General features: G+C 40.7%; 1 protein-coding gene across 1 annotated transcript in view; it reads left to right on the plus strand.

The window, feature by feature from the left end:
* Positions 1–24,994, plus strand: part of ca10a (carbonic anhydrase 10 (inactive)a) — a 332,797-nt gene that overhangs the window by 51,437 nt on the left and 256,366 nt on the right. The window contains exon 2 of the mRNA XM_085360340.1: positions 3,758–3,832. Within this exon, the coding sequence (XP_085216466.1) occupies positions 3,758–3,832 (75 nt within the window). The remainder of the gene's footprint in view (positions 1–3,757; positions 3,833–24,994) is intronic.

Raw genomic sequence — 24,994 nt, forward strand, 5'->3', positions numbered from 1 at the left:
AGCTGACTGTGGCTTGCTTTGTAGGCTACTGTGTTGTTCAATGATGCAGTTCTGGAAACTAGAATTACTTGCTTTGATTACAATAATATGATAAAACAGATATTTTAATGGAGAAAATTTGCATGCACTGTAGGGCTGCTCAATTAATCGAATTTTAATCACGATTACGATCTGGGCTTTCAACGATCATTAAAAATGACTGAGCCGATTATTAGCCCCTCCCTCATTTATCCGCGACACCTTAAAGGCCGTCTGTGAAAATATTGTCGGGCATAAACCAGTCCGTGGCGCAAAAAAGGGTGGAGACCGCTGATTAAGAGGACCCGAGGGAAGCTCGGAAAGCTAAGCAGAAGTTATTTGGAGAGTGACTGCCGTTGGTTGAAAAGAGAGTTTAAAAAAAAAAAAAAAACTTCAGTGGTGTTGCACACCATTTTATATTATTTTTTTAAAGTCATTGTTAACCCTTTAAAGCCGGTCAGAGCAGCACGCTCCGTTTTGCGTAACTATTGTTAAATCCCTGTAGAATCTGAACCGTGTAAGCTAGCGCAATAATTTGTTTTGCATATGAAACCGGAGGAGTTGTACTTACATCTGATGCCATCAGCTTGTCCTAGGTCACGGTTTCGTTCCACATATAGCTCTGCAAAAATTGCATAAAAAGCGCTTGCAGGAACAAAAACATAATATTCCAGAAACACGCTTTGCCGTTCCTATCAGCTGTTCGTAACACTTCCCACAGTAAAATGATGCACATGCTGTTTTCTTTGCAAATTTGCATCATAGGATTGTTTTTTGTTTTTCCTGCAGTATATAAAAATTGCTGTATCTCCAAAATAAAACTATGAAGACACTCAAAATAAATTTCCTGTGGTGGGAAACTATTTTTTTGCAACTTTATTGTATTTAAAGTTTTGAGGGATAAACCTCTTAAATTTCTCCAAGTAGAAATATATGTAAACAAAACAAAAGCGATTTTCAATTTTTTTTGTAGTTTATTGCACTTTTTTGCAATTTATGTAATTACTATGGACTTAATGCATACATATTATTAAAATATGGGCTATAACAGTTGTATTGATGTATAGCAACTTGAAATGCTCCCACAAATGGCACTACAACATGTAAAAAAAAATAAAATAATATAAGCTCTGGTGGACTTGGTTCTATGGTAGGTCTTAAAGGGTTAAATAAATATCGTCAAATAATCGTGATCTCAATTTCAGTGAAAATAATCGTGATTATCATTTTTGCCATAATCGAGCAGCCCTAATGCACTGCATTACTTTAACAAGGAAATTAATTATGTTATGGTTCACCAAGTTCTGGAGCCAATGGTAAAACTATTTTCTTCAAATCAAATCAGCACTGTTGAGGTGTGTGTGTGTGTGTGTGTGTGTGTGTGTGTGTGTGTGTGTGTGGTTTCTGATCAAAAGTTAATCAGCTTTGTAGAAGTTTTGATATTTTTTATGATGTCCATCTGACTAACTTCCCAACATCTATCTATACATACGTTTTCTTCCACTTATACAATTCAGGGTTGCAAGGTGCTCGCAAGCGAGGTACACCCCGAACAATCACTATGCGAGCACACAGAGGCAAACAATGATTCGTGGTCATTAGGTTTACTGGCCATTTATAATTTGCCAGTAAACCTAATGTCTTGAGAGAGCCCATGGAGGCACATGGTGAGCTTGCAAACTAGACACAGAATGGCCCCAGCTGGTTGTAAGTGCCGTCGTTACCACTGTGACCTTATAGTAAAAGGTTCAGGGAATACAATTCTCCAGTACATGGTAGTATAGTGGTATGCAAAAGTTGGGGCATCCCTGATAATTTTCATGATTTTTCTTCATAAATCATTGGTTGTTTGGATCAGCAATTTCAGCAATATATCATATAGCAGATGAACAAAATTATATTTGAGAAGTGAAATAAACTTTATAGAATTTACAAAAAGTGTGCAATAGTTACTTAAACAAAATACAGTTGCATAAATTTGGGCACCCTTGCCATTTAATGATTTTAATACCTTTAGCACTAATTATTGGAACACAAAATTTGTTTGGTAAGCTCCCTGATCCTTGATCTACACACACAGGCGAATCCAATCATGAGAAAGGGTATTTAAGGTGGCCAGCATCATTCAACTATTCAGCCCACTTTGCACAAGGGGATGCTGTATGGGAGAGTAATGCAGAATTAGCCTTTTCTGCACACATGCCACAAACAGAGTGGCTTGAGGTATGCTAAAGCACATTTGGACAAGCCAGCTTCATTTTGGAATAAGGTCCTGTGGACTGATGAAACTAAAATTGAGTTATTTGGGCATAACAAGAGGAAACAGAACACAGCATTCCAAGAGAAAGACTTGCTACCCACAGTAAAATTTGAGGTTGAGAGTCCCATGGATTCCAGTCAATATCAGCAGATTCTTTTAATTCAACTCAATTCAATTTTATTTATATAGCCAAATCACAACAACAGTCGCCTCGAGGCACTTTATATTGTAAGGTATACCATACAATAATACAGAGAGCAACGTTCAAGAATCAGTGACAAAGTTGAAGTTGTGCCGGATATTGAGCTAGATATTTCAACCAGACAATGGCCCTAAACACTGCTCAAAATCTGCTAATGCAATCATGCAGAGGAACAAGTACAATGTTCTGGAATGGCCATCTCCAGACCTGAATATTGAAAAACTTGAAAATCTGTGGTGGATTTTTCTGTTGGGGTGCCCAAATTTATGCACCTGCCTAATTTTGTTTAGGTAACTATTGCACACTTTCTGTAAGTCCTATAAACTTAATTTCACTTAAATATCATTGTGTTCATTTGCTATATGATATAATTAGATGACAGTGCTGATTTATGAAGGAAAATCATGAAAATTATCAGGGATGCCCAAACTGTTGCATATCGCTGTAAATGGGTCACCAGTAACCTCACTGATGTTAGTTGCATTATTTTTTTAACACGAATAAAGAGATCAGTGTGTATTCCGTCTTCGTCAGTCTCATGGTAGTAGCATTAGCCAAAAGAAATAAAACAGACTACATAAAAAGAAACCTGTTGCAATTTAGGTCTTTTTGGGTTCTTTTGGGGGGGGGTTGCCAGTCTAGAAGAGCTGGGCAGAGGGTGCAGTCTTCTAATAGTCTGGAAAGACTGACATAGTCCTATTTGGTTGGTCGATGCAATGCTTTAGGCCAACTCCAATGAAATTGAACCTGCTCTCCAGTGTTACTGCAACAAGGATTTTGGAAGTGATAACAGAAGGAAGAGGGTTGTTCAACCACCTCAACATCCATTAAAGAGAAACAATCAGGACAACATCTCGACATTAAATTAGGCCTTAATTTTGGTGTTTAATTAGTAAATGAAGAGTTGGGGTTGTGGGGGAATTAAGATCCAAAAAAGTATGATTCCAAAAAAAGTAATTCTCACTCACAACTTTTTCTTTGTGCCCAGACTTCTAGGCCTTTGCCTTCCAGTCCTTTGTCTACAGTTGACACAACATAAAATAATAAAATTTGTACTAATGTCTATGGAGTCATTGGATCACACAACAGCTTGCTAAGTGTATACACATGTGTGCGTTTAGGTTGAAACTATTTCCTAAGCCCTGTTGTTTATAAGAGTTTAACAGAGTATATTACAGTTAGGCTGGGGGAAAAAAAATCATCGTTGCTTCATTGTTTACATTTCAGATACAAGTAACTGATGTCCCTGTTGCTGTGTCTCTTCTCTCCCCCTTTAGCACAGCCAAATCCACCAAAAATTCATGAAGGATGGTGGGCATACAAGGAGGTGGTGCAGGGGAGCTTTGTTCCAGGTATGCTTCAAAACTGTGTGCAGCACTTTGATGCATATAGTTTTCACAATACAGATTTTCCTGCATGTACTTTAAATATAATATATATAGTGCACATGTATAGTGTGTGTTTGATCCAGAAGTCAGTGATTACTACACATTTAAGATTACATCGGGCAACGTTGCCCTACTCTCACAGCTAACACGTCTTTTTGATTGATAGCAGCTCACTGATCCTCCCAACTTTTCCATCTTGTTTTGTATCTGCATGCCAATTATTTCCCAGAGGTTGTATTTTCTGCTTAGCTTAGGTGCTTTTGAGTTGTGTGTGTGTGTAGATGATGCAATCTCTGTCTTTATGAGGACTAAATGTCTGCATGCAAAAAAAGCAATTAGGAAAATTGAAATAGAGGACATTTAATTTCTACTCTTGTACTAGCATCAAAGCGAACTTTACCTGAAGGTTAAATGTGAGCAGTGAATCTTTACACGATGAAAGTGGAAGTATTAAGGAGCAATTAGAGGTAACTCACCCTAAGGCTGTTTTGTCAACTCCCTGTTACTCATGAGGTATCCGTTGGTGTCAATACCCTGGCAAACTTGCCACTGCAATATCAGCTGGCAAGAGATAATAGTCCCTTTTTACAGAAAATTTAAAGACTGAGTTTGAAGGGCAGGCAGTGCTTTTGCAAAGGTTTAAAATCCCAGAGACTGGATTGGTGCACTTTCTGGTCCTGGAATCTTTGTGCTTTTTTTTTTTTTTTTTTTTTTTTTTTTTGGCCTTCCTTTGTTCATTATATTTTCTGGCCAGTGTAATAGGCTGGTGCATCGGGTACCTGATACCAAAGAAAACCTTCTGTATATCTGGGCCACAGCGTGGTATCTAAAAATTCTCTCTTGTTGTGCATACAATAACATAACAGTTACCAGTGTACAGTTACTGTGTAACCTACATACACATTCACAGGTCATAGTTTCAAGACAGCTAAAATGCTGCTTACACTTGGTTCACAAGCTGTGAAGTTATTACAAATCCTAGACTGCTACTGGATTGGATGGGTTTCTGCTCATCATTTCAAAATCTATTTTTGTTGAAAGGCATATATTATCATAGGAAAATTTGTAATAGATATTGGTTTGGCTATTTTTTAGCAAGGATAGACAGATATAACAAAACTTTATTAAGTGTTCAGTGAGGGTATAATAAGAAAAACAAAATTGGTTGTGATTTGAGGTTTTGCAGAATTCTCCAATATTTCTCTCTATGTATGAAGATGAAAATGTCATGATTTCAAATCACTCAAACGGATTCAGTAGCGTAATAAGGTAGCAGGACACACTTCCGGTTTATGTGACTATGGCGTAGGTCGCACCGAGCGTAGCTCCTGCAGAGTCTGTTTTTGCTTTTTGTGTTTACAATGTTAATAAGAGCGCAAGCACCTCTCAGCCGAACTTGCAGCCTGCTGCTAACACTGCATCCCCGCCTCGTGGTAAAACTTCGCCACTGCCTGGGTCACCCGACACGCCGCTCGTCGATACGGAAAAATTCACGAAGGCTGAACTCCTCTCTGAACTTCGTGAAGAAATTTCAGCACTGTTTAAAAAGGAACTGACGGCAGCGTTTGCGGAGAATCTCACGTCTATCAGGTCCGATATACAGCAACTAAAAACGGACCTTTCCTCAAATATAACTACCATGCGGCAGGAATTCGCTGGCCTCAGGAGCACAGTTATGGAGATGGAACAGTCTCTCTCCACATGCACGGATGATATTGTCCACCTCCAAGCCAAAGTGGATGCGATGTCAAAGGAGTTGGCCACATTGGAGAATAAATGCGAGGATTTGGAGTCCAGGTCAGCTGTGAGACGGGCGCTGCTCTTGTGGCGACCTGCAGCAGGTGTTTATTGGCATTTATTGGCATTTCTTTCTCTTTTTGTTTTTAACTTTGTTTTAACGCTGTTCTTAACCGTGGTTTTAACTTTTTGCCGACATGGAGATCTTCTACACCTTAGTTTTATTGTTGTTGGCGATATTCACCTGGAGTCATTCACTCTCACTGACAATCACTTATACACGCGAGGAACTACTTGGATTACGGTGGTCCTGCTTGTCTATGTACGACTCTTCTAATGCTCGACCAGATGTGCTTCTTGGTGAGGATTTATTTCCCCGGTCAAAGACTAATTTTGGAAAGCCCCGCCGCTTGAGAAAACGCGGAAAGAAAGGCGGCGTGCGTCAGCGTGTAAGAAAACTTCGGAGGAAGAATCGTGTTCCTCTGCCTTCTATGATTCTGGCCAATGTCCAATCTCTTAGGAACAAAACGGATGAATTACAAGGGAATGTGCTTCATCTACGGGAATACAGGGAGGCTTGTCTGATGGCGCTTACCGAGACATGGCTGACCGATATGGACAGTGACACTTCACTGCGAATCAGCGGCTTTGGGACCCCTGTCAGATTGGATCGGAACTGTGGAGTAACACGCAAATCTCACGGAGGGGTTTGTTTATATATCAACCAGGGCTGGTGTAATAATTTTACTGTGCGGGAGCGGTTGTGTCTTCCTGACATCGAGCTCCTTTCAGTATCTGTCAGGCCTTTTTACTTACCGAGGGAGTTCCCTCAAATTTTTGTCACTGTTGTTTACATTCATCCTAAGGCTGACGTTAAAGTTGCTGCTGATGCCATTTTTAAAGTGGTACACAATCTGCAGACTCTCTCACCGGATGCTCCTAATTTTATTCTCGGTGATTTTAACAATTGTAATCTTAAGAAATCACTGAACAATTTCTTTCAATATGTCACTTGTCCTACAAGGCATAACAAAACGCTGGATTTGTGTTATGGACCAATTAAGGGGGCATACAAGTCTGTGGCCGGACCTGCGCTAGGTTCTTCGGATCACAATGTTATTCACTTCCTCCCTGCTTACAGATCTGTGATTAGGAGGGAGAAGGCCTGTGTGAAGCGGACTAATGTCTGGACAAAAGACAGTTGTGTTGCCCTTCAGGGGTGTTTTGATTGCACTGACTGGTCCGTGTTTCAAGAGAGCACTTCTGATTTGGATGAACTCACTGATGTGGTGTGTAGCTACATCTCTTTTTGCAAAGACTCTGTGGTTCCAGTCAGAGAATTTAAGACTTTCCCTAATAACAAACCGTGGCTCTCTAAAGATATTAAGGATCTGATTCTTAAAAGGAAAATTTCTTTTAACGAGGGAGACGTTCCCACTGTGAGAATATTGAGGAAGGAGGTGAGGGCTGCAATAAAGATCGCCAAGATGAGGTATAGAAATAAGATTGAGGCAGAACTCAGCAGTAACAACCTCAAAAGAGCTTGGCTTGGTATGAAAACAATGGCAGGGCTTCAGACGAAAGGTAAAAGCAGCATTACCTTAGAGGGGTTTACCTCTGACAAATATCTGGCAGACAGACCTTCGTTTTGAGAACTATGATTGTTCTAGGCAGACCAGCACACTGAGGGAAAAGACCATCACTCCCCCATCTATTTGTATTGATGAGACAGGGGTAGCTAATCTTTTTAGACATACCAAAAGCAAGAGTCCTGGACCTGACAACATCTGTGGACAGGTACTGAGAACTTGTGCTGATCAGCTGAGTGGGATTTTTCACTATATCTTCTCACTTTCTTTAGAGCTACAGATGGTACCTAAAATTTGGAAACATGCGATCATTGTTCCTGTTGCTAAGGGCAGTTCTCCTAAGGCACTGAATGATTTTAGGCCTGTGGCTCTGACTTCTTTAGTGATGAAGACATTTGAGAAGATAATTAAGAAGGAGATTTTAATGCATGTTGAACACCATCTTGACCCCTTCCAGTTTGCCTATAGAGCAGGGAGAGGTGTGGAGGATGCTGCTGTCACACTCCTGCATCTCTTGTATAAGCATCTTGAGGCCCCCCACACCCATGCAAGATTATTATTTGCTGACTTTTCATCTGCATTTAATACAATTCAACCCCTCTTACTTGCTGACAGGCTTTACAATCATTTCAAGCTTGACACTAGTCTGGTCGGCTGGGTGACAGACTTTCTGATCAATAGGTGTGAGGGTAAATCATGTCTTTTCTGATGTGCTCTCCTCCTCTACTGGATCACCCCAGGGTTGTTGCCTCTCTCCCCTTCTGTTCATTCTGTACACAAATGAGTGTCGCAGCAATTTCACAAACAGACACATCCTGAAGTTTGCTGACGACACAGTGATCGTCAGTCTTCTAGTGGGGGACGAGTCAGGCCATGGACAGGTTGTAGATGATTTTGTGAATTGGTGTGATGAGTCCTTCCTCTCACTTAACGTGTCAAAAACTAAAGACATGATTATTGATTTTAGGAAGTCCTCTTATAGCTCATCACCCAATATCATTAAAACTGCCGATATTGGGATCGTTGAGAGTTATAAATATCTAGGTGTGGTACTTGACCATAAACTGTGTTTTGAGTCATTTTAAGTACGTCTCTGCGTCAGTACACATGCCCATCATGCAGAACCATCTGTTTACTCCTGGCCTCATTGATGGTACCTATGTACAGTGGAAGCATCATGGTATTAATACGTTTAAGGATCTCTATAAAGATGGCACTTTCTTAACTTTTTTAGACCTGTGTTCAGAAACAAATCTTCCGGCTACCAATCTATTCCGTTATTTTCAGGCACGGCATTGCACTTCTGCTCTCTTCCCCTCCTACCCTCTTCTTCCAAATGTCCAACCGTGGGAGGAATTCTTATCCCTCAAACCCAATAAGAAGTCAATTATATCTTTAATATATAAACAACTTATGGATTTAAATGTCCATTCAGTTGCTAAAATTAGGGGGGCTTGGGAGCGGGAGTTAGGAGTAATTTTTTCGGATCAGCAATGGGAGAAAGCAGTATCCAATGTCCGTTACAGTACGTCCTGTGCCAGGTTACAACTTATCCAGTTCAAGGTGTTGTACAGGGTTTACTATTCAAAGTCTCGTCTGTCTGAGATTTACCCACAAGTGATGGATCAGTGTGAGAGATGTCATGCCACCCCATGTGACCTAGGCCATATGTTCTTTCTGTGCCCAAGACTCCATGGCTTCTGGAGTCAGTATTCAGTTATTCTTTCCAAGGCTCTTGGGACCCAAATCTGCATGGACCCTTTTCTAGCTGTTTTTGGGCTTCCAGTCAACACTGGTCTAACCGACCCTACACACTTCAAAATATTAGCCTTTACATCACTTTTGGCTAGACGTTGCATCTTACTCCTTTAGAAATCTTCAAAGCCACCTTCAGTTTCTTTTTGGTTTAGAGATGTGATGTCATTTCTTAAATTGCAAAAGATAGGCCTTGTGGCGAAGGGCAAATACAGAGAATTTTATCGTATCTGGGGCCCCTTCGTAGACTATTGCAAGTCATTAAACGCTCTACCAGCTGATTAATATCATATCTCCTCCCCCCCCCCCCCCCTTTTTTTTTGTGTGTGTGTGTGTGTTTTGGGGTTTGTTGTTTGTGTTTGTTTTGGGTTTCTTATTAGGTTTTGTTTTGTTTGTTTATTTAAGCGTGTGTGTGTGTGTGTTATCGTATCTGTTCATGTAAGAAAAACTAAAAAATATGTGAGGGGAACAGATTGTATTGTCATTGTAAACTACTGTACACTTGTCTCTCAATAAAAATATGAAAAAAATAAGGTAGCAGGACACTGCAGTATGTATCCTGTGAATAAAGTTCTGAAGGCCACTGTGCGCCTTTCAGCTATATATAGTTATATTGCGATTATCAGAGACAGCTTAGGAGGAAATGTTATTTTGGATTACATAATCATCTGACAGGAGTTCTTAACAAAAGTAGCAGTTTGTATGTTTGATTGACGGTCAGATTATTGTTGTTGAAAAAGAAATGGAAATACTACTTCAACCTCACAGGGAAAAACAGTAATATCAATGCAAAGCTCATGTCAGGTTTGAAATAGTGCTTATCAGAGTTCTGAACCCTCTTTCCTTCTTTTCACCTGTTAATAACCCATTTCACTTTGCTGAAACACTTCTCTGTGGAGGTCAAAAACTGTGGCCCAGCATATTGGAACATTTGCACCCCAAGGTTAGCAAAGCAGATGTAATCACGTTTTCAGGCCTGGTTAACCTTTAGAATATTGCACAACCTTTCAGTGTACTCTCAATTAGCTTTAAATTTGATAAAGGTCAGATAAAACTCCAGGTACTGCATCAGTTTCCGCTTTGCGTTTACCTTTTGTTTCTTTGCCATGTCCTTACATTTGACTCCTTCAGTTAAAAGTTGTGTAATGTGTCATCAGCATCACTCACTGCACTTCCAGAAAAAAGGTTACAATAAAAGTCAATTTCTATGATCTACATGATAAGATAAGATAAGATAAGATAAGATAGAACTTTATTAATCCCTCGGGTGGGTTCCTCTGGGAAATTCGATTTCCAAAAAAGCACAGCACCGACAGAAGTTACAGAGTTATACACACACACATATATATAAATACAGAGACAATATAAATAAAATATACGAAGGGGATAAATAGAATAAATAGGAATAAAAATAAAAATACAAGTGAATTGCACATTTCAAGTATTGAGTCTATTGCACCGTTGACTATTTACAAAAGTATTGCACAAAAGGTATTGCACAGTGAGGTGAAGAGGCACTACTATGGAACGCCAGGACTGCCATAATGAATTAATTAAATACACCATTAAATAATTAATTAAATGTGCAATAATTAATTAAAATTGGAATTAATTAATTAAATAAATAGTTATGACACATGTAATTAATTAATTATTGACACATTTAATTAATTATTTATGTATTTCACATTTTAATTAATTATTGACACATGTAATTAATTAATTATTGACACATTTAATTAATTATTTATGTATTTCACATTTTAATTAATTATTGACACATTTAATTAATTATTGACACATTTAATTAATTATTTAATGATATATTTATTTATTTCATTTTGGCAGTCCTGACGCCTGGCTCTCGTCATGAAATAATTTTATCTGTCAGCCTCACCCATCAAACTCAGGGGGCGGGGTTAACGCTGCCCATGCAGCTTCTCTAACATTTGATTGGTTGCCGTGCAAAGTAAGTCAAAACAGGTCGATCCTAGAAAATCGATTGCTTGTGTAGACTTGGGGCAGCCAGTTATCCCAGAATGCAGATCAAATCACAAGCAGCAATGGTGGTGGTGTAGTTTTAAAATACCCCGTTTTTCTGTCACCAGCTACACTTTTAACAGTGTTTTAGCCGCGAATGTCGCGACGTATGTCTGGTCAGGTTGTCAACATAGAACATGTTTGCAAAAGTGCTCAGATGTTTTCAGAGATTTCACTAGCTCTGCTAACAGTTAGCATGCAGAGTGCACCGAGGGGGTTACGTTAACCGGTTTGTTTACATATTCCACTCTCCGTGTTCCACATGTTGCATTCGCAGATTCTCATTTTCACCGAACGATCGTCTCTTTCCGCCTGGTCTTGTGTCTCTGTGCTTCTGTAACATAAAGAACGAGCTGACATTTTTCTCACGAAACCAGCGATCAGCTCAGCAGACCCTCAGTTTACCTGCATGCATCCTCCTCCTCATCTGTCAGCTGTTTAACACCTGCTGCTAATTCAAGAAACACGCCTAGTTACCTGGTGATAGTCACAGTTTAACTGGGCAGCCGGTGCTCGATATAACGCAATGTCAGCGCATTTTTCTGCACAAGATAAGTAAATATAGTGTTTTCCCCGAGCGCAGAGCTGCTGGAGCTCGTTTCCTTACAGAGCACTTTATAGGCGAACAGCTTTATCAGCGGCTGATGTCCAATCACCGGCACACAGCTTTCAAACCTCAGCTGAGTTTTAGCTCTCAGTGGTTAAACGCTGGACTTCATTCACTCAGGTTCTGTCTGTCGGGTCACGTTTACTTCGCTGTTTTATTTACAACTGAGCAAATCGGTTTGGCTGAGGTTAAAGTTACGTTTCATAACTGCATAGTTTCACAGACGTTTAATGGTTCACTGGCACATGTGTTAGACTGAACTATCATCTAAATATCATCTGTTTTTTAATAGTTATTCAACTGTATTCTAAGCACCAGCTGTCTGTTAGAATGTGATTTTTTTTTCTCTCTCTGTTGGCAGAGGTATAAAAATGCGCAGGAAAATCTGACATGCATGGCGAACTTCACCGACGATATTTAGGGAGGAATAAACACACATCAAACATAAATGAACCATTTGTCTGTCTCCATAATTGAGAGAATTTTCTCTTCTTATGTCAACACTCTCTCTCTTTTTTTTTTCTTTTTTTTTGCTTTTTCGGTCATGTTATGTTTACCTGTCAAAGGCTTGTTACAAACTATGAAACACATTGTGCAGACTTCTGGATGTTAGAAGAAAACTAATACTGCTCATGAATGAGACTAAAGGCAGGAAGGTGTCCTTTAAAACTAAACATGTTAATAGGACCTCCCTGTTTATATCATAGTTTATGATATAGCACGTGTATTTCAGTAATAGCCTGCTGAGGCCACTATACGTGCTGGCCTCATATCAAATGTGAAGGCAGACTGAGTCTATGTTTGACGTTTTTTATATCTAATCTTCCTTTTCAAACATTTAAACAGCAGCGAGTCTGCAGCTGAGGGAATACAAATTCAAATTGTCGGAACAGGTTTGCTCGTTTCTTGGATTCATTTGGTGATTTATTAAATGTATAACTGTTATTCTAATCTGCTGCTGAGTCTCTTACACTTTTCTTTATGCTGTATATTTTCACGTCTCTGGAATAGTTGGCAGTTAGATAGTCAGCTGGGAAACTTTGTGTTAACTCATGGAGCTGAGGATATCGTGGATATGCTGACCTCGCTGCGTGGTGTACAGAGCGAGGTCAGCATGATTAATATTCACAATAAAAATATTAGCCGAACATCATGAAGTCTGTATGTGTTTCATAGTGTCGAACAACCTTTGTACAGTTAAAGCCAGCAGTTACTACATGACGGAAACACCAACGTTATCTCTTTTATGTGTTTATACACAGGTCACGCTGATTACTGAACAAAAACCCAAAGATCAGATGTTAAACAGATTTATTTGCTCTCTCTCCTCCTTAAACATGTTTTTAATGTTAGTTATAATTCAGAATTGGCGACTGAAACACGTAGGACACATAAGAACATCAGGAAATAAAACATCGATAAATATAACCTCAGTAAAAGAAGTCAGCGGGGGTTACTACAGCTGTGTACCGGGGCCTGCGCTTTGTCGGTGGGATTGCTGGCGAGGCGAGCGGGTCTATCCCACGCTTTGCCGTGAGACTGGGCAGACATCTCCGAAATCATCGAAACACTTTTGCAAAGAGGCTGTATCTTGACAAACCGACCAGACACATGAAGATTAAACCACTACATTCTCGGCTAAAAAAATATTAAAACGGTATTTGGTAACACACAAACAGGGTTTTTCAAAGCTCAGTTCTGTTAGCTTCCACATGCCGGTTGTTGTGTGCTAGAAACAATGGCCACCAGGCCAAAGCAATGGTTTTGACTCGATCAGCGTTAACCCCGCCCCCTGAGTTTGATGGGTGAGGCTGACAGATAAAATTATTTCATGATGAGAGCCAGGCGTCAGGACTGCCAAAATGAAATAAATAAATATATCATTAAATAATTAATTAAATGTGTCAATAATTAATGAAATGTGTCAATAATTAATTAAAATGTGAAATACATAAATAATTAATTAAATGTGTCAATAATTAATTAATTACATGTGTCAATAATTAATTAAAATGTGAAATACATAAATAATTAATTAAATGTGTCAATAATTAATTAATTACATGTGTCATAACTATTTATTTAATTAATTAATTCCAATTTTAATTAATTATTGCCACATTTAATTAATTATTTAATGGTGTATTTAATTAATTCATTATGGCAGTCCTGGCGTTCCATACACTACAGCTTAGTTGTTCCCCCCTCCTTTGTCCTCCTGTTTCCCCTCCCTCTCCCCTCCAGAGAGGAGTTAAACAGTCTGATGGCGTGTGGGACAAAGGAGTTTTTAAGTCTGTTAGTTCTTGTCTTTGGGAGAAGCAACCTGTCACTGAACAGACTCTTCTGGTTGTTAATGGCCGTGTGCAGAGGATGCCTGGCATTGTCCATAATGTCCATCAGTTTCTTTAATGTCCTTTTCTCTGCCACTGTCACCAGAGTGTCCAGCTTCATGCCGACCACAGAGCCAGCCCTCCTGATCAGTTTCTCCAGCCTGGATGAGTCCTTCTTTGCTGTGCTGCTCCCCCAGCACACCACAGCATAGAAAAGTACTCCAGCAACCACCGACTGGTAAAACATCCTCAGGAGCTTCCTGCAGATGTTAAAAGACCTCAGCCTCCTGAGGAAGTACAGTCGGCTTTGGACTTTTTTATACAGGTGCTCTGTGTTGCATGACCAGTCCAGTTTATTGTCCACCCACAGCCCGAGGTACTTGTACTTGTTGACCACCTCCACCTCCTCCCCCTCTATCTGAACCGGCAGTGGACCTGCTCTAGACCTCCCGAAGTCCACAACCAGTTCCTTAGTCTTTGAGGTGTTGAGTTGCAGGTGGTTTGTGTGACTCCATGCGACAAAGTTCCTCACCAGACTTCTGTACTCCTCTTCCTGATCATCCCAGATACACCCCATGATGGCTGTGTCGTCTGCAAACTTCTGAATGTGGCATAATTCAGAGTTGTAGCAGAAGTCAGAGGTGTACAGGGTGAAGAGAAGAGGGGACAGCACAGTTCCCTGTGGTGCTCCTGTGCTGCTGACCACTGTGTCAGATGTGATGTCCTTCAGCCTGACGTACTGTGGTCTGTCGGTGAGGTAGTCGGAGATCCAAGCCACCAGGCAGGGGTCCACCTCCATCCTGTTCAGTTTTTCTTGAAGCATACAGGGCCGGATGGTATTAAAGGCACTGGAAAAGTCAAGAAACAGGATCCTGACCGTGCCTTTTCCCCCATCCAGGTGTGAGTGGGCTCTGTGTAGGAGGTACAGGATGGCATCCTCCACTCCGACACCCGCCTTGTATGCAAACTGTAGTGGGTCCTGGGCATGTTGTACCTGTGGTCGGAGGAGGTTGAGGAAGAGCCGCTCTAGAGTCTTCATAAGATGTGACGTCAGTGCCACCGGTCGGAAGTCATTCAGCTCATTGGGCCGGTTCTTTTTGGGGACCGGGACGATGCAGGATGTCTTCCATAGGGCGGGCACTCTCCCCAGTCGCAGACTGAGGTTGAAGACTCGTTGTAGCGGCTCCCCAAGTTCAGCAGCACACGCCTTTAGCATCCTAGGACACACCTTGTCTGGGCCTGCTGCCTTTCTGGGGCGAAGCTTCCTCAGTTGTCTCCTGACCTGATCCACTGTGACACTGGGAGATGTTTGGGAAGAGGGAGGGGGGGAGATGTCTTGCTGCTGAGAGAGGGATTGGAGGAGGGGGGTGTCATGGTGTCAGGAAGGGGGGGAAGCGAGGGAGGTAGGAGAGTGGGGATTGGACTCTGTAGTGAAGGTGAGGGTGGGGGGGTTGTGGGCTGGTCAAACCTGTTGAAGAAGTTGTTGAGTTCGTTTGCCTTCTCCACAGTCCCCCCCATTGTGCTTTTCTTGGTGTTGTGGCCTGTGATGGTTTTCACACCATTCCAGACCTCCCTCATATTGTTCCTCTCCAACTTCTGCTCCACCTTCCTCCTGTAGGTGTCCTTTGCTTCCCTCAGGCAGCGTTTCACCTCCCGCTGTGCTGCTTTCATCTCCTCCTTCACTTTGCTCCTGAAAGCCTTCTTCTTCATGTTGAGGACAGCTTTGACTTCCTGTGTTACCCACGGTTTGTTATTAGGATAACACCGTACCGTCTTAGCAGGGGCGACCGTGTCCACACAAAAGTTGAGGTAGTCTGTAAGACAGTGTGTCGCCCCCTCTATGTCCTCACCATGTGGGCTCAGGAGCACATCCCAGTCTGTGGTGTCATAACAGTCCCTCAGAGCATCCTCCTTTGAATGAATCTACCTACTAGAGCAAATTATTGTTTTGCTTTTTGGAAAACCAAAAAGGCAAATATATGTTCCCAAGTAGTAAAAGTTGCATCCAAATGTTAAAGTGCAATTAGCAGACAGTGTTCAGAAAGAAATTATGATATAAATTTTGATGCAAAAGTTACCACTTTTTGAAAGTCCTTTGAAAATGCAAATCGCTTTTCAAATATCCTGTATCTTATTTTGCCCCTTATTTTTTGCGTTAGAGCAACTGTTATGATTTGACAAATACATAAATAAAATACAATTGAACAGAAAATTAAATTAAAAGTTCATTTTTGTATCATTGTATAGCGTTCAAAACTGGTGTCCATAAGATACAAAGCATAGGGGTACTTATTTGGGAACTTGAGAATTACATTGCCCCAGTTATAAGCCATTGTACCTCTAAAGACACTATAAGGTAATTTATTTTGTGTTCTTCTTTCTGTAGCAAAGACTTGACGGCTCAAACAATTCTTCCATTATTACATCTTTGGATTATGCTTCTTAGTTTATTCATTTTGGTATAATTAATGAATAAGCGTGCTTCATTAAATTTGTGTGCCATTTAGTTTTTGTCTGTGATCATATTATTCAGCTGAATTTGAATTAACATAGCAACAAGTTTTTTTTGTGCTGTAAAAACAATAACCACCATTAAAGTTATTAGAATTCTAAATGACCAAAATAAAAATTGCTCAGAAAAGCAAAGCCTCAGTTCTAGTCTGTGTTTATCTTAGAGCACAGGCATGAGCAGAATTTTAGGTATGCTAAAAATATCATACAAATTAGATCCTTCTCACCCAGTTGCAAATCCTTTGTTTTTGAGTGTATGAGTTTTCATATCCATCTAATTTTTATGTATTAATGCAAGACTATTAGACAGTGGCTCTAGTGGCAATACATACCAAGGAAGACTTGGGTATTTGAATCTTTCGGGGTTTCTTGATCTTAACAATGTTAAGAAGGAGTATTAGTGTGTGATTTGTCTTATAAGGTGGCTCTTTTAAGTAAATCTTTTTCATTGGACTTAAATCCAAATCTATGTGAAGGTTTCAAAAACACCTGGATTGATGTAACATTGCTATCATAGACATAGCTGCACCAATAAACTATGGCTGCAAACCTGATATTTAAAAACTAATATGTATAACTTTTTACTAGAGGTGGGGAGATTGATCTAAATATTGATAATACTTGTAACATCGGACCCAAGAAACATAAGCTGGGCGAATATGGCGACAGCAGCACTTTTATTCAATACTGTGGTTTTGCATCGGGACACAGACACTCCCGCTCTCTCCCACTGCTGTCACATCCGCCCTCCTCTCCGACTGTCACTGCCAACATATCAAGAGTTGACAGTGACAGATCCCCAGCACACCTGTTCACCCCGCCCCTGCGCCGCCCCGGGAGCTCACTGCGTCACCCCTCCTCTGCAGCTGGCCAGAGACCACACCCACGCCACAATACTTTACTGGTCTCAGATATTGGCTAAATACTAGTGCATTGATACTTTGTTTCTATCCTCTAAGTTTAATATGTAGCTCACTGAATTATATTAAATAATTGTTTTGAGAAATGAAAACATATACTTCCAAATATGCAGTAATAATTTATTTTTGTTTTTAAGAAAAGTAAGAGCCACATATGAGGATATTCATTTAACATTTTGATAGAACAGTAGCAGTATAATGTCCTCGTAAGTGGCTATCAGGCCCTTGTAGAGCAAAATTGAGTATTTTGGTCTAAATAACCCAAAATGTGATGTCCACATATGTAGACGCCAGGTCCTAGGAGGTTAATGTGCTTCAGGGACTAGGAGAAGCCCAATACAAAACACATAGAATGCTTATCACAGGCAGCCAACCTAATTTTTACAGTGAGCTGTTGGCTGGCAGTGTTTCAGAGTTTTGGTCACATTTCTACTTAGATATCAGTCTATCGTGAAAAGATTTACATTATCTGTAATATCACATGTCACACACACAAAAAAACCCTGTCTTCTTTCAGCTACTCGCTTTAGTAGTTGCCACAGTGTATCATCTGCCTCCATCTAACCCTGTCCCTAGCATCCTGTGTCACACCAATCCTCTGCATGTCCTCTGTCACTACATCCATGAACATTCTCTGTGGTCTTTAACATTGTCTGTAACTTTCTCCAGTATATCCACCTCTAAACATCTCCAAGCTGGCATCACTTCCTCCTTGCTAATATGCTGCACCTTCTGATTCACTAACTGTCCTCCTGTCTCTCATTTTCTTCATTCACGAATTCCCTAGAGTACCGCTTTCACTTTCTCTACACAATGTCTTCACTTATTAAAGTATTTCCATCTCTAACCATAATAGCTCCAATGTGCTGAACATCCTTTCCAGCTATATTTAAAGTCCCTGCTTATACCTGCATACTCCTGCCTGTCTTTCAGTGTCAATGCCCCCCCCCCCTTTTGTTTTTCTTCCTCTGTCTTTAATTGTCAGAGGAAGAAATATATATACAGGAAGCCTGTTTCAGCTCTCTGTTAAAAAGTCAAATTCTCTGATCCTATGAGTCTTACCCAGCAGGTAATGCAGAGTTCAGATGGAGCTGATGTGGGTGGAGGGACTCGCCAAATCATAACTACCTCGAAATCATCTAGGTGTCTTCCCTACTAACACTGATAAGATAAGCAAACCTGAGTAGCCTTGCAGGTCAAATCTAATCAGTCCCACCTGTTTATGGATTTATTTTAGAGGCCTGGACAGTAAGCGTCAAGATCTTATAATATAAAGTAACCTGTAACCTGCTATTTGCACTTTAAAAGAAATAATACTGAGATTTTTACCTTTACTATTTCACAAAAGGTTAAAAATTGAATGTCCACAATTTAGATTTTAATTGCAGCAAATTTTATTATAGCGATTTAGCAGGAGCAGAGCAAAATCAAAATCAAAATCAAAAGTCATAATTACAAAATCAATAATCAAATCACCTGAACTATACTATAAACTTCTCTGAGCTAATGCTGATTTTGTTTGCCTAAAGATGCACTTATCACAACCAAGAGAAAAACGGCATCCCCTCAGCATTTAGTAGAAGTATGATGTAAACTGAAATCCTTCGGAATTAACCATCTAACATGGCAAAAATGAACAGAGAGGATGTATTTGTATCTGTTGTATCTATCTGTTGTATTTTCCAACTTCTTCACTTAATTTGTATCCATGTCTGCCCTTTCTCTCCCCCTATCTTACTGGATGTCACATCTTCTGAAATGACATCTAACCTCACTCCTGAGGACATCCAGCTGTGTTATTACAAAATGCTTTATTATTAGGAAATTATTAGGAAATAGGGAGAAGTTCTGTTTTAGCACTTTGATCATTTTTAATCACATAAAGACCTTTTACCCTCTTTCAGCTATGAGGACAAGAAGCAGGGGGGACTTCAGTCACTCTCAACCTCACCTGGCAAACTAAATAATCTATTACATGGATTATATCTATATTCAAAATATACAAGATAATAGTTGGCATATACTCAGTTAATAGGATTAGCCACAGGGGGTGTACAACCTTAGTGTTTTCCCATCTATTGCTGTGCATTCATTGATTTTTCCAGCATGTACCATGAGCTCATTTATACCATATATTAACCTCTAGTGCACAGCATCTGTAATTGGTCATTGTGTGTTTCCTAGTCAATGGGTAATAAACTATTCTGTTTATTTAGAAAACAAAAAGATGTACATTTTATTTGAAATACGTAGTCCCAGATTTACACTAGCACCTGAATGCAGCTTAAATTTGGGTATCTCTACAATTTGTGAAGTTGAAAGTAGAGACTACATGAGTTCATGTAGTCTATACTTTGCATGGAGTGGAGCACATAAGTTGTTGGGACCTGGAAATTTAAACATTAATGAGTAAATCTGAAAGGCATTGATGAGCAGTACGAATTTACTTCATCTTATAGTAACTGACCTTTATTCACAGACTGCTGAAGAGAACTAGCCTTTAAAAAAAAAATTCCTATTATTCCTCAAACTCTCTCTCTCCCCTTCTGCTCAAATAAACTATGTACACTGTTTACACAAGCTCAACATTTAATGAGTCTTTTTTATATTAAAGGCCCTGTCTCACTGCAAACTCACTCTCATTCAGTTCAGTTCAATTTAATTTATGCACCACCAAATAACAACAACTGTCAATCAATCATATGACCCTCTATGAGAAAGCACTTTAGTGACAGTGGGAAGGAAAACCTCCCTTTTAACAGGAAGAAACCTTAGGCAGAACCAGGTTGAGGGAGGGCGACCATTGTCCGGCAGATGTTACAGTCAAATGGCCGGTGTGTTGTGGAGTCGACCTAAAAGCAGACACACAAGGGGCAGAACTGAAGTTTAATAAAAAGTGAGCCGTTTATTCAGGCTGGTGGAAAAAAACCCCAAAAATGAACCAAGGCGAACACTAAACAATAACCTAAACTGAGTGAACTAAAACTAGACATGAGAAACCACAAACATGAAAAAGAACATGTAAATGTACTGAAAAAAAAAGAAGATTCTTGAGAGGCATGGATTTCAGTGACATGAGATGAGGAAAGACGATGAACAAAGGGAGACAGAGGATGTAAATATACAGAAGGGTAACAAGGGAAGTGGAATCGCATAGGGAACACCACTGACACAAATGAGTGTGACGCCAAGTTATGGGGAAGCAAATCTAAACACACTGAACACTACGAGACTGTCAAAATAAAAAAGGAAAGACATAAACTAAGACACACCGACTTGACAAGGTGACAGGGAAGTAGAAACGGGAGATGAGACATGGACCCAAACTAAGGGACAAATACGCAGGACATGATGGACACACAAAAGTGCACATGATGGACAGAGGAGACATAGCATGAAACACAGGGAAGGAAACATGTAACAGGAAGGGAAGATGAGACACCTCAACAACACAACATGGAAATGGAAATACAGGGAGTGCAGAATTATTAGGCAAGTTGTATTTTTGAGGAATAATTTTATTATTGAACAACAACCATGTTCTCAATGAACCCAAAAAACTCATTAATATCAAAGCTGAATGTTTTTGGAAGTAGTTTTTAGTTTGTTTTTAGTTTTAGCTATTTTAGGGGGATATCTGTGTGTGCAGGTGACTATTACTGTGCATAATTATTAGGCAACTTAACAAAAAACAAATATATACCCATTTCAATTATTTATTTTTACCAGTGAAACCAATATAACATCTCCACATTCACAAATATACATTTCTGACATTCAAAAACGAAACAAAAACAAATCAGCGACCAATATAGCCACCTTTCTTTGCAAGGACACTCAAAAGCCTGCCATCCATGGATTCTGTCAGTGTTTTGATCTGTTCACCATCAACATTGCGTGCAGCAGCAACCACAGCCTCCCAGACACTGTTCAGAGAGGTGTACTGTTTTCCCTCCTTGTAAATCTCACATCAGATGATGGACCACAGGTTCTCAATGGGGTTCAGATCAGATGAACAAGGAGGCCATGTCATTAGTTTTTCTTCTTTTATACCCTTTCTTGCCAGCCACGCTGTGGAGTACTTGGACGCGTGTGATGGAGCATTGTCCTGCATGAAAATAATGTTTTTCTTGAAGGATGCAGACTTCTTCCTGTACCACTGCTTGAAGAAGGTGTCTTCCAGAAACTGGCAGTAGGACTGGGAGTTGAGCTTGACTCCATCCTCAATCTGAAAAGGCCCCACAAGCTCATCTTTGATGATACCAGCCCAAACCAGTACTCCACCTCCACCTTGATGGCGTCTGAGTTGGACTGGAGCTCTCTGCCCTTTACCAATCCAGCCATGGGCCCATCCATCTGGCCCATCAAGACTCACTCTCATTTCATCAGTCCATAAAACCTTAGAAAAATCAGTCTTGAGATATTTCTTGGCCCAGTCTTGACATTTCAGCTTGTGTGTCTTGTTCAGTGGTGGTCGCCTTTCAGCCTTTCTTACCTTGGCCATGTCTCTTGAGTATTGCACACCTTGTGCTTTTGGGCACTTCAGTGATGTTGCAGCTCTGAAATATGGCCAAACTGGTGGCACTAGGACTCCCAGTCCTACTGCCAGTTTCTGGAAGACACCTTCTTCAAGCAGTGGTACAGGAAGAAGTCTGCATCCTTCAAGAAAAACATGATTTTCATGCAGGACAATGCTCCATCACACGCGTCCAAGTACTCCACAGCGTGGCTGGAAAGAAAGGGTATAAAAGAAGAAAAACTAATGACATGGCCTCCTTGTTCATCTGATCTGAACCCCATTGAGAACCTGTGGTCCATCATCAAATGTGAGATTTACAAGGAGGGAAAACAGTACACCTCTCTGAACAGTGTCTGGGAGGCTGTGGTTGCTGCTGCACGCAATGTTGATGGTGAACAGATCAAAACACTGACAGAATCCATGGATGGCAGGCTTTTGAGTGTCCTTGCAAAGAAAGGTGGCTATATTGGTCGCTGATTTGTTTTTGTTTTGTTTTTGAATGTCAGAAATGTATATTTGTGAATGTGGAGATGTTATATTGGTTTCACTGGTAAAAATAAATAATTGAAATGGGTATATATTTGTTTTTTGTTAAGTTGCCTAATAATTATGCACAGTAATAGTCACCTGCACACACAGATATCCCCTAAAATAGCTAAAACTACAAACAAACTAAAAACTACTTCCAAAAACATTCAGCTTTGATATTAATGAGTTTTTTGGGTTCATTGAGAACATGGTTGTTGTTCAATAATAAAATTATTCCTCAAAAATACAACTTGCCTAATAATTCTGCACTCCCTGTATACACACACACACACACACACACACACACACACACACATACACACATACACATAAATATATATACACACATATACATATATACTAGGGGTACAACGATACACAAAATTCACGGTTCGGTTCGGTTCTATACTTTGGTGTCACGGTTCGATATTTTTTCGATACAAAAAAAATGTTCATGCCTTTTAGATTTGTCATTTATTAAATTTTCACGGCACATTCCGCACCACATCTCTGTGCGTTCATCATTTGTTTGAAGCCAGCTCACCTCCTGTAACTCCTAGAATACGCGCTTCTTTTGTGGTTTGGACTCCTTCTGACATTTCTTTGGAGGCGGAGGAACATCACAGTAATTGCTTAAAGGAGCTTGCTTCTTCGACATCTTTCAGAGTTCTAAACAAATGTCTGTCCTCCTCATGAAAATCTTATGTACGCAAACACACGTTGCAACTTCTTATCTTGTGCGCGTTTTTTATTTTGACAGCGAATGCGCACCTGCGGACCACTTATGTGCAGCCCTGGTTATTTAGCTCGTTATATTGCAGCCACAGAAATTCTTTTGTCCATAAAACCATAAAACTGCACTTTCTTTTTGCCTTATAGTCTGATTTGTCATAACTTTTCCGTTTTGTGGTAAGCTTTTCTTTGGCTGTCACTTCTTCACCCTGACCTCTCTTATTTGGCTCAGCAGAACTAAAATATATATCCTGCTGCTTTTACACAGGCACTCACATAATGCTCAGCGATTCTCTGCGCGATCAACCTCTCACATGTTTAAGCTTGCTGCGGGAGATTTCACTTGTCATGTTTGCATAGTAAGCTAACGATTAATAAGACGATGTCAGAGGAATTGGTGCACAAATTATCATCACTCGCCAATCAGTGCTGTCGCTCACTATACACGGTTCGCGCGATTGCAAAGTGAAAGCAAAAAACAAGCGCAAATTCAAACGCGATTTTTTTTTTTTTGTGTCTTATCTTTAGCCATCAGAATTGTTGTCTTAAGGCCAAGAAAGATGCCAAGCGGATTTATTTTACCAAGTGGATCATCATGGTCTTGCCATATTGGTCCATTTGATTGACCTTTATTATAATTATGAATTTATTTTATTTACAGTTGCTACAAACGGGACAGACATGACTGGGGGATAGGACAGGGAGAAAGAATGAAAGAAAGAGAGGGAGAGAAAGAAAAACAGAGGGGAGAAGAGACGGTGAGAAGGGGGGGAAGAAAAATAAAAAAAAAAAAAAAAAAAAAAAAAACAACAACACCTGGGTCACCTGTATGGAGAAAAAAAACAGAAGAGAAAGCAAACAACAAAGAGCAACATAATAAAAAAACCCGGCACCATCACAATAAACTAGCTATTAGTAGATACTAAATAATAAACGATATTGTGCAGCACGCAAGATACACAGCGCACAATGTGCTTTGAGGCAGCAGCCAAGAAAGCTGTAGTCCGCGTCTGTGAATACCCGTGTGTACACCTGTGTGCATACCTGTGTGGATCAGCATGCTTGCATTCCAAAGGTTTCTCCATGTAACGATCTGCTAGGGAGTGTGGGGGGGCCACAGCCCCGTCCTCCAGGGTATGAAGCAGGTATGGAGGAGATCAAAACTCCAGACATCCAGAGGCCCCCAGAACACAAGAGACCAAGGAAGACCAACAGAGGGGCAGCCGCGCCACTGTCCCAGTAAGAGCTGAGGAGAGTCCCAGATGAGGGCTCACTCAGCAGCCGCGGAGCAGAAGCCAGGGGGAGTTGCAGTGACGCGCCCGTGAGCTCCGCCGGCAGCCAGCCGTGCCTGAGTGACCGAGCCCCAGGCCGAGAGGCCAGGGGCACCCCACCCCCGAAGTGGCCCGAGCGAGCCCCAGGCTCCAGGCCCCGATAAGTGGCCGCCAAGGAGTGAGCCGGTGTGTACCCGGACGCCCATCCCCAGACACAAAGAACCACCAACGCACCGACGCCTGAGGGAGTCCGCCACTGGCAGGGGAAGTAGTGGTGGGTGGAGATAGGCCTCCAAACCTTGGAGGGCCTGAGATGTCCCATCTCCAGCTGCCTCCCTCTTCCCGCTCCACCACAACCACCCACACATGCAGGGGTATGTCACCAGGGTGCAGAGGAGGCTACCCCCCCATCCCCCCCTGTCCCCTTCTGGCTGCCTGTGCCTCAATTTTATCCCACAACTTAGACATTCACATTACTCACACTCTCATTACACATACATATAGTATCTTGGGGGTGGGCACGATACACGGAGTCCAAATTACCATCAGGGTGTACACCTCACCCCTGGCGTCGTTGCCCACCTCTC

The sequence above is a fragment of the Diplotaxodon limnothrissa genome, linkage group LG8, assembly GCF_057381915.1.
Source record: "Diplotaxodon limnothrissa isolate DT_005_m linkage group LG8, D_limnothrissa_male_GT1.1, whole genome shotgun sequence".
Lineage (NCBI taxonomy): Eukaryota > Metazoa > Chordata > Actinopteri > Cichliformes > Cichlidae > Diplotaxodon > Diplotaxodon limnothrissa.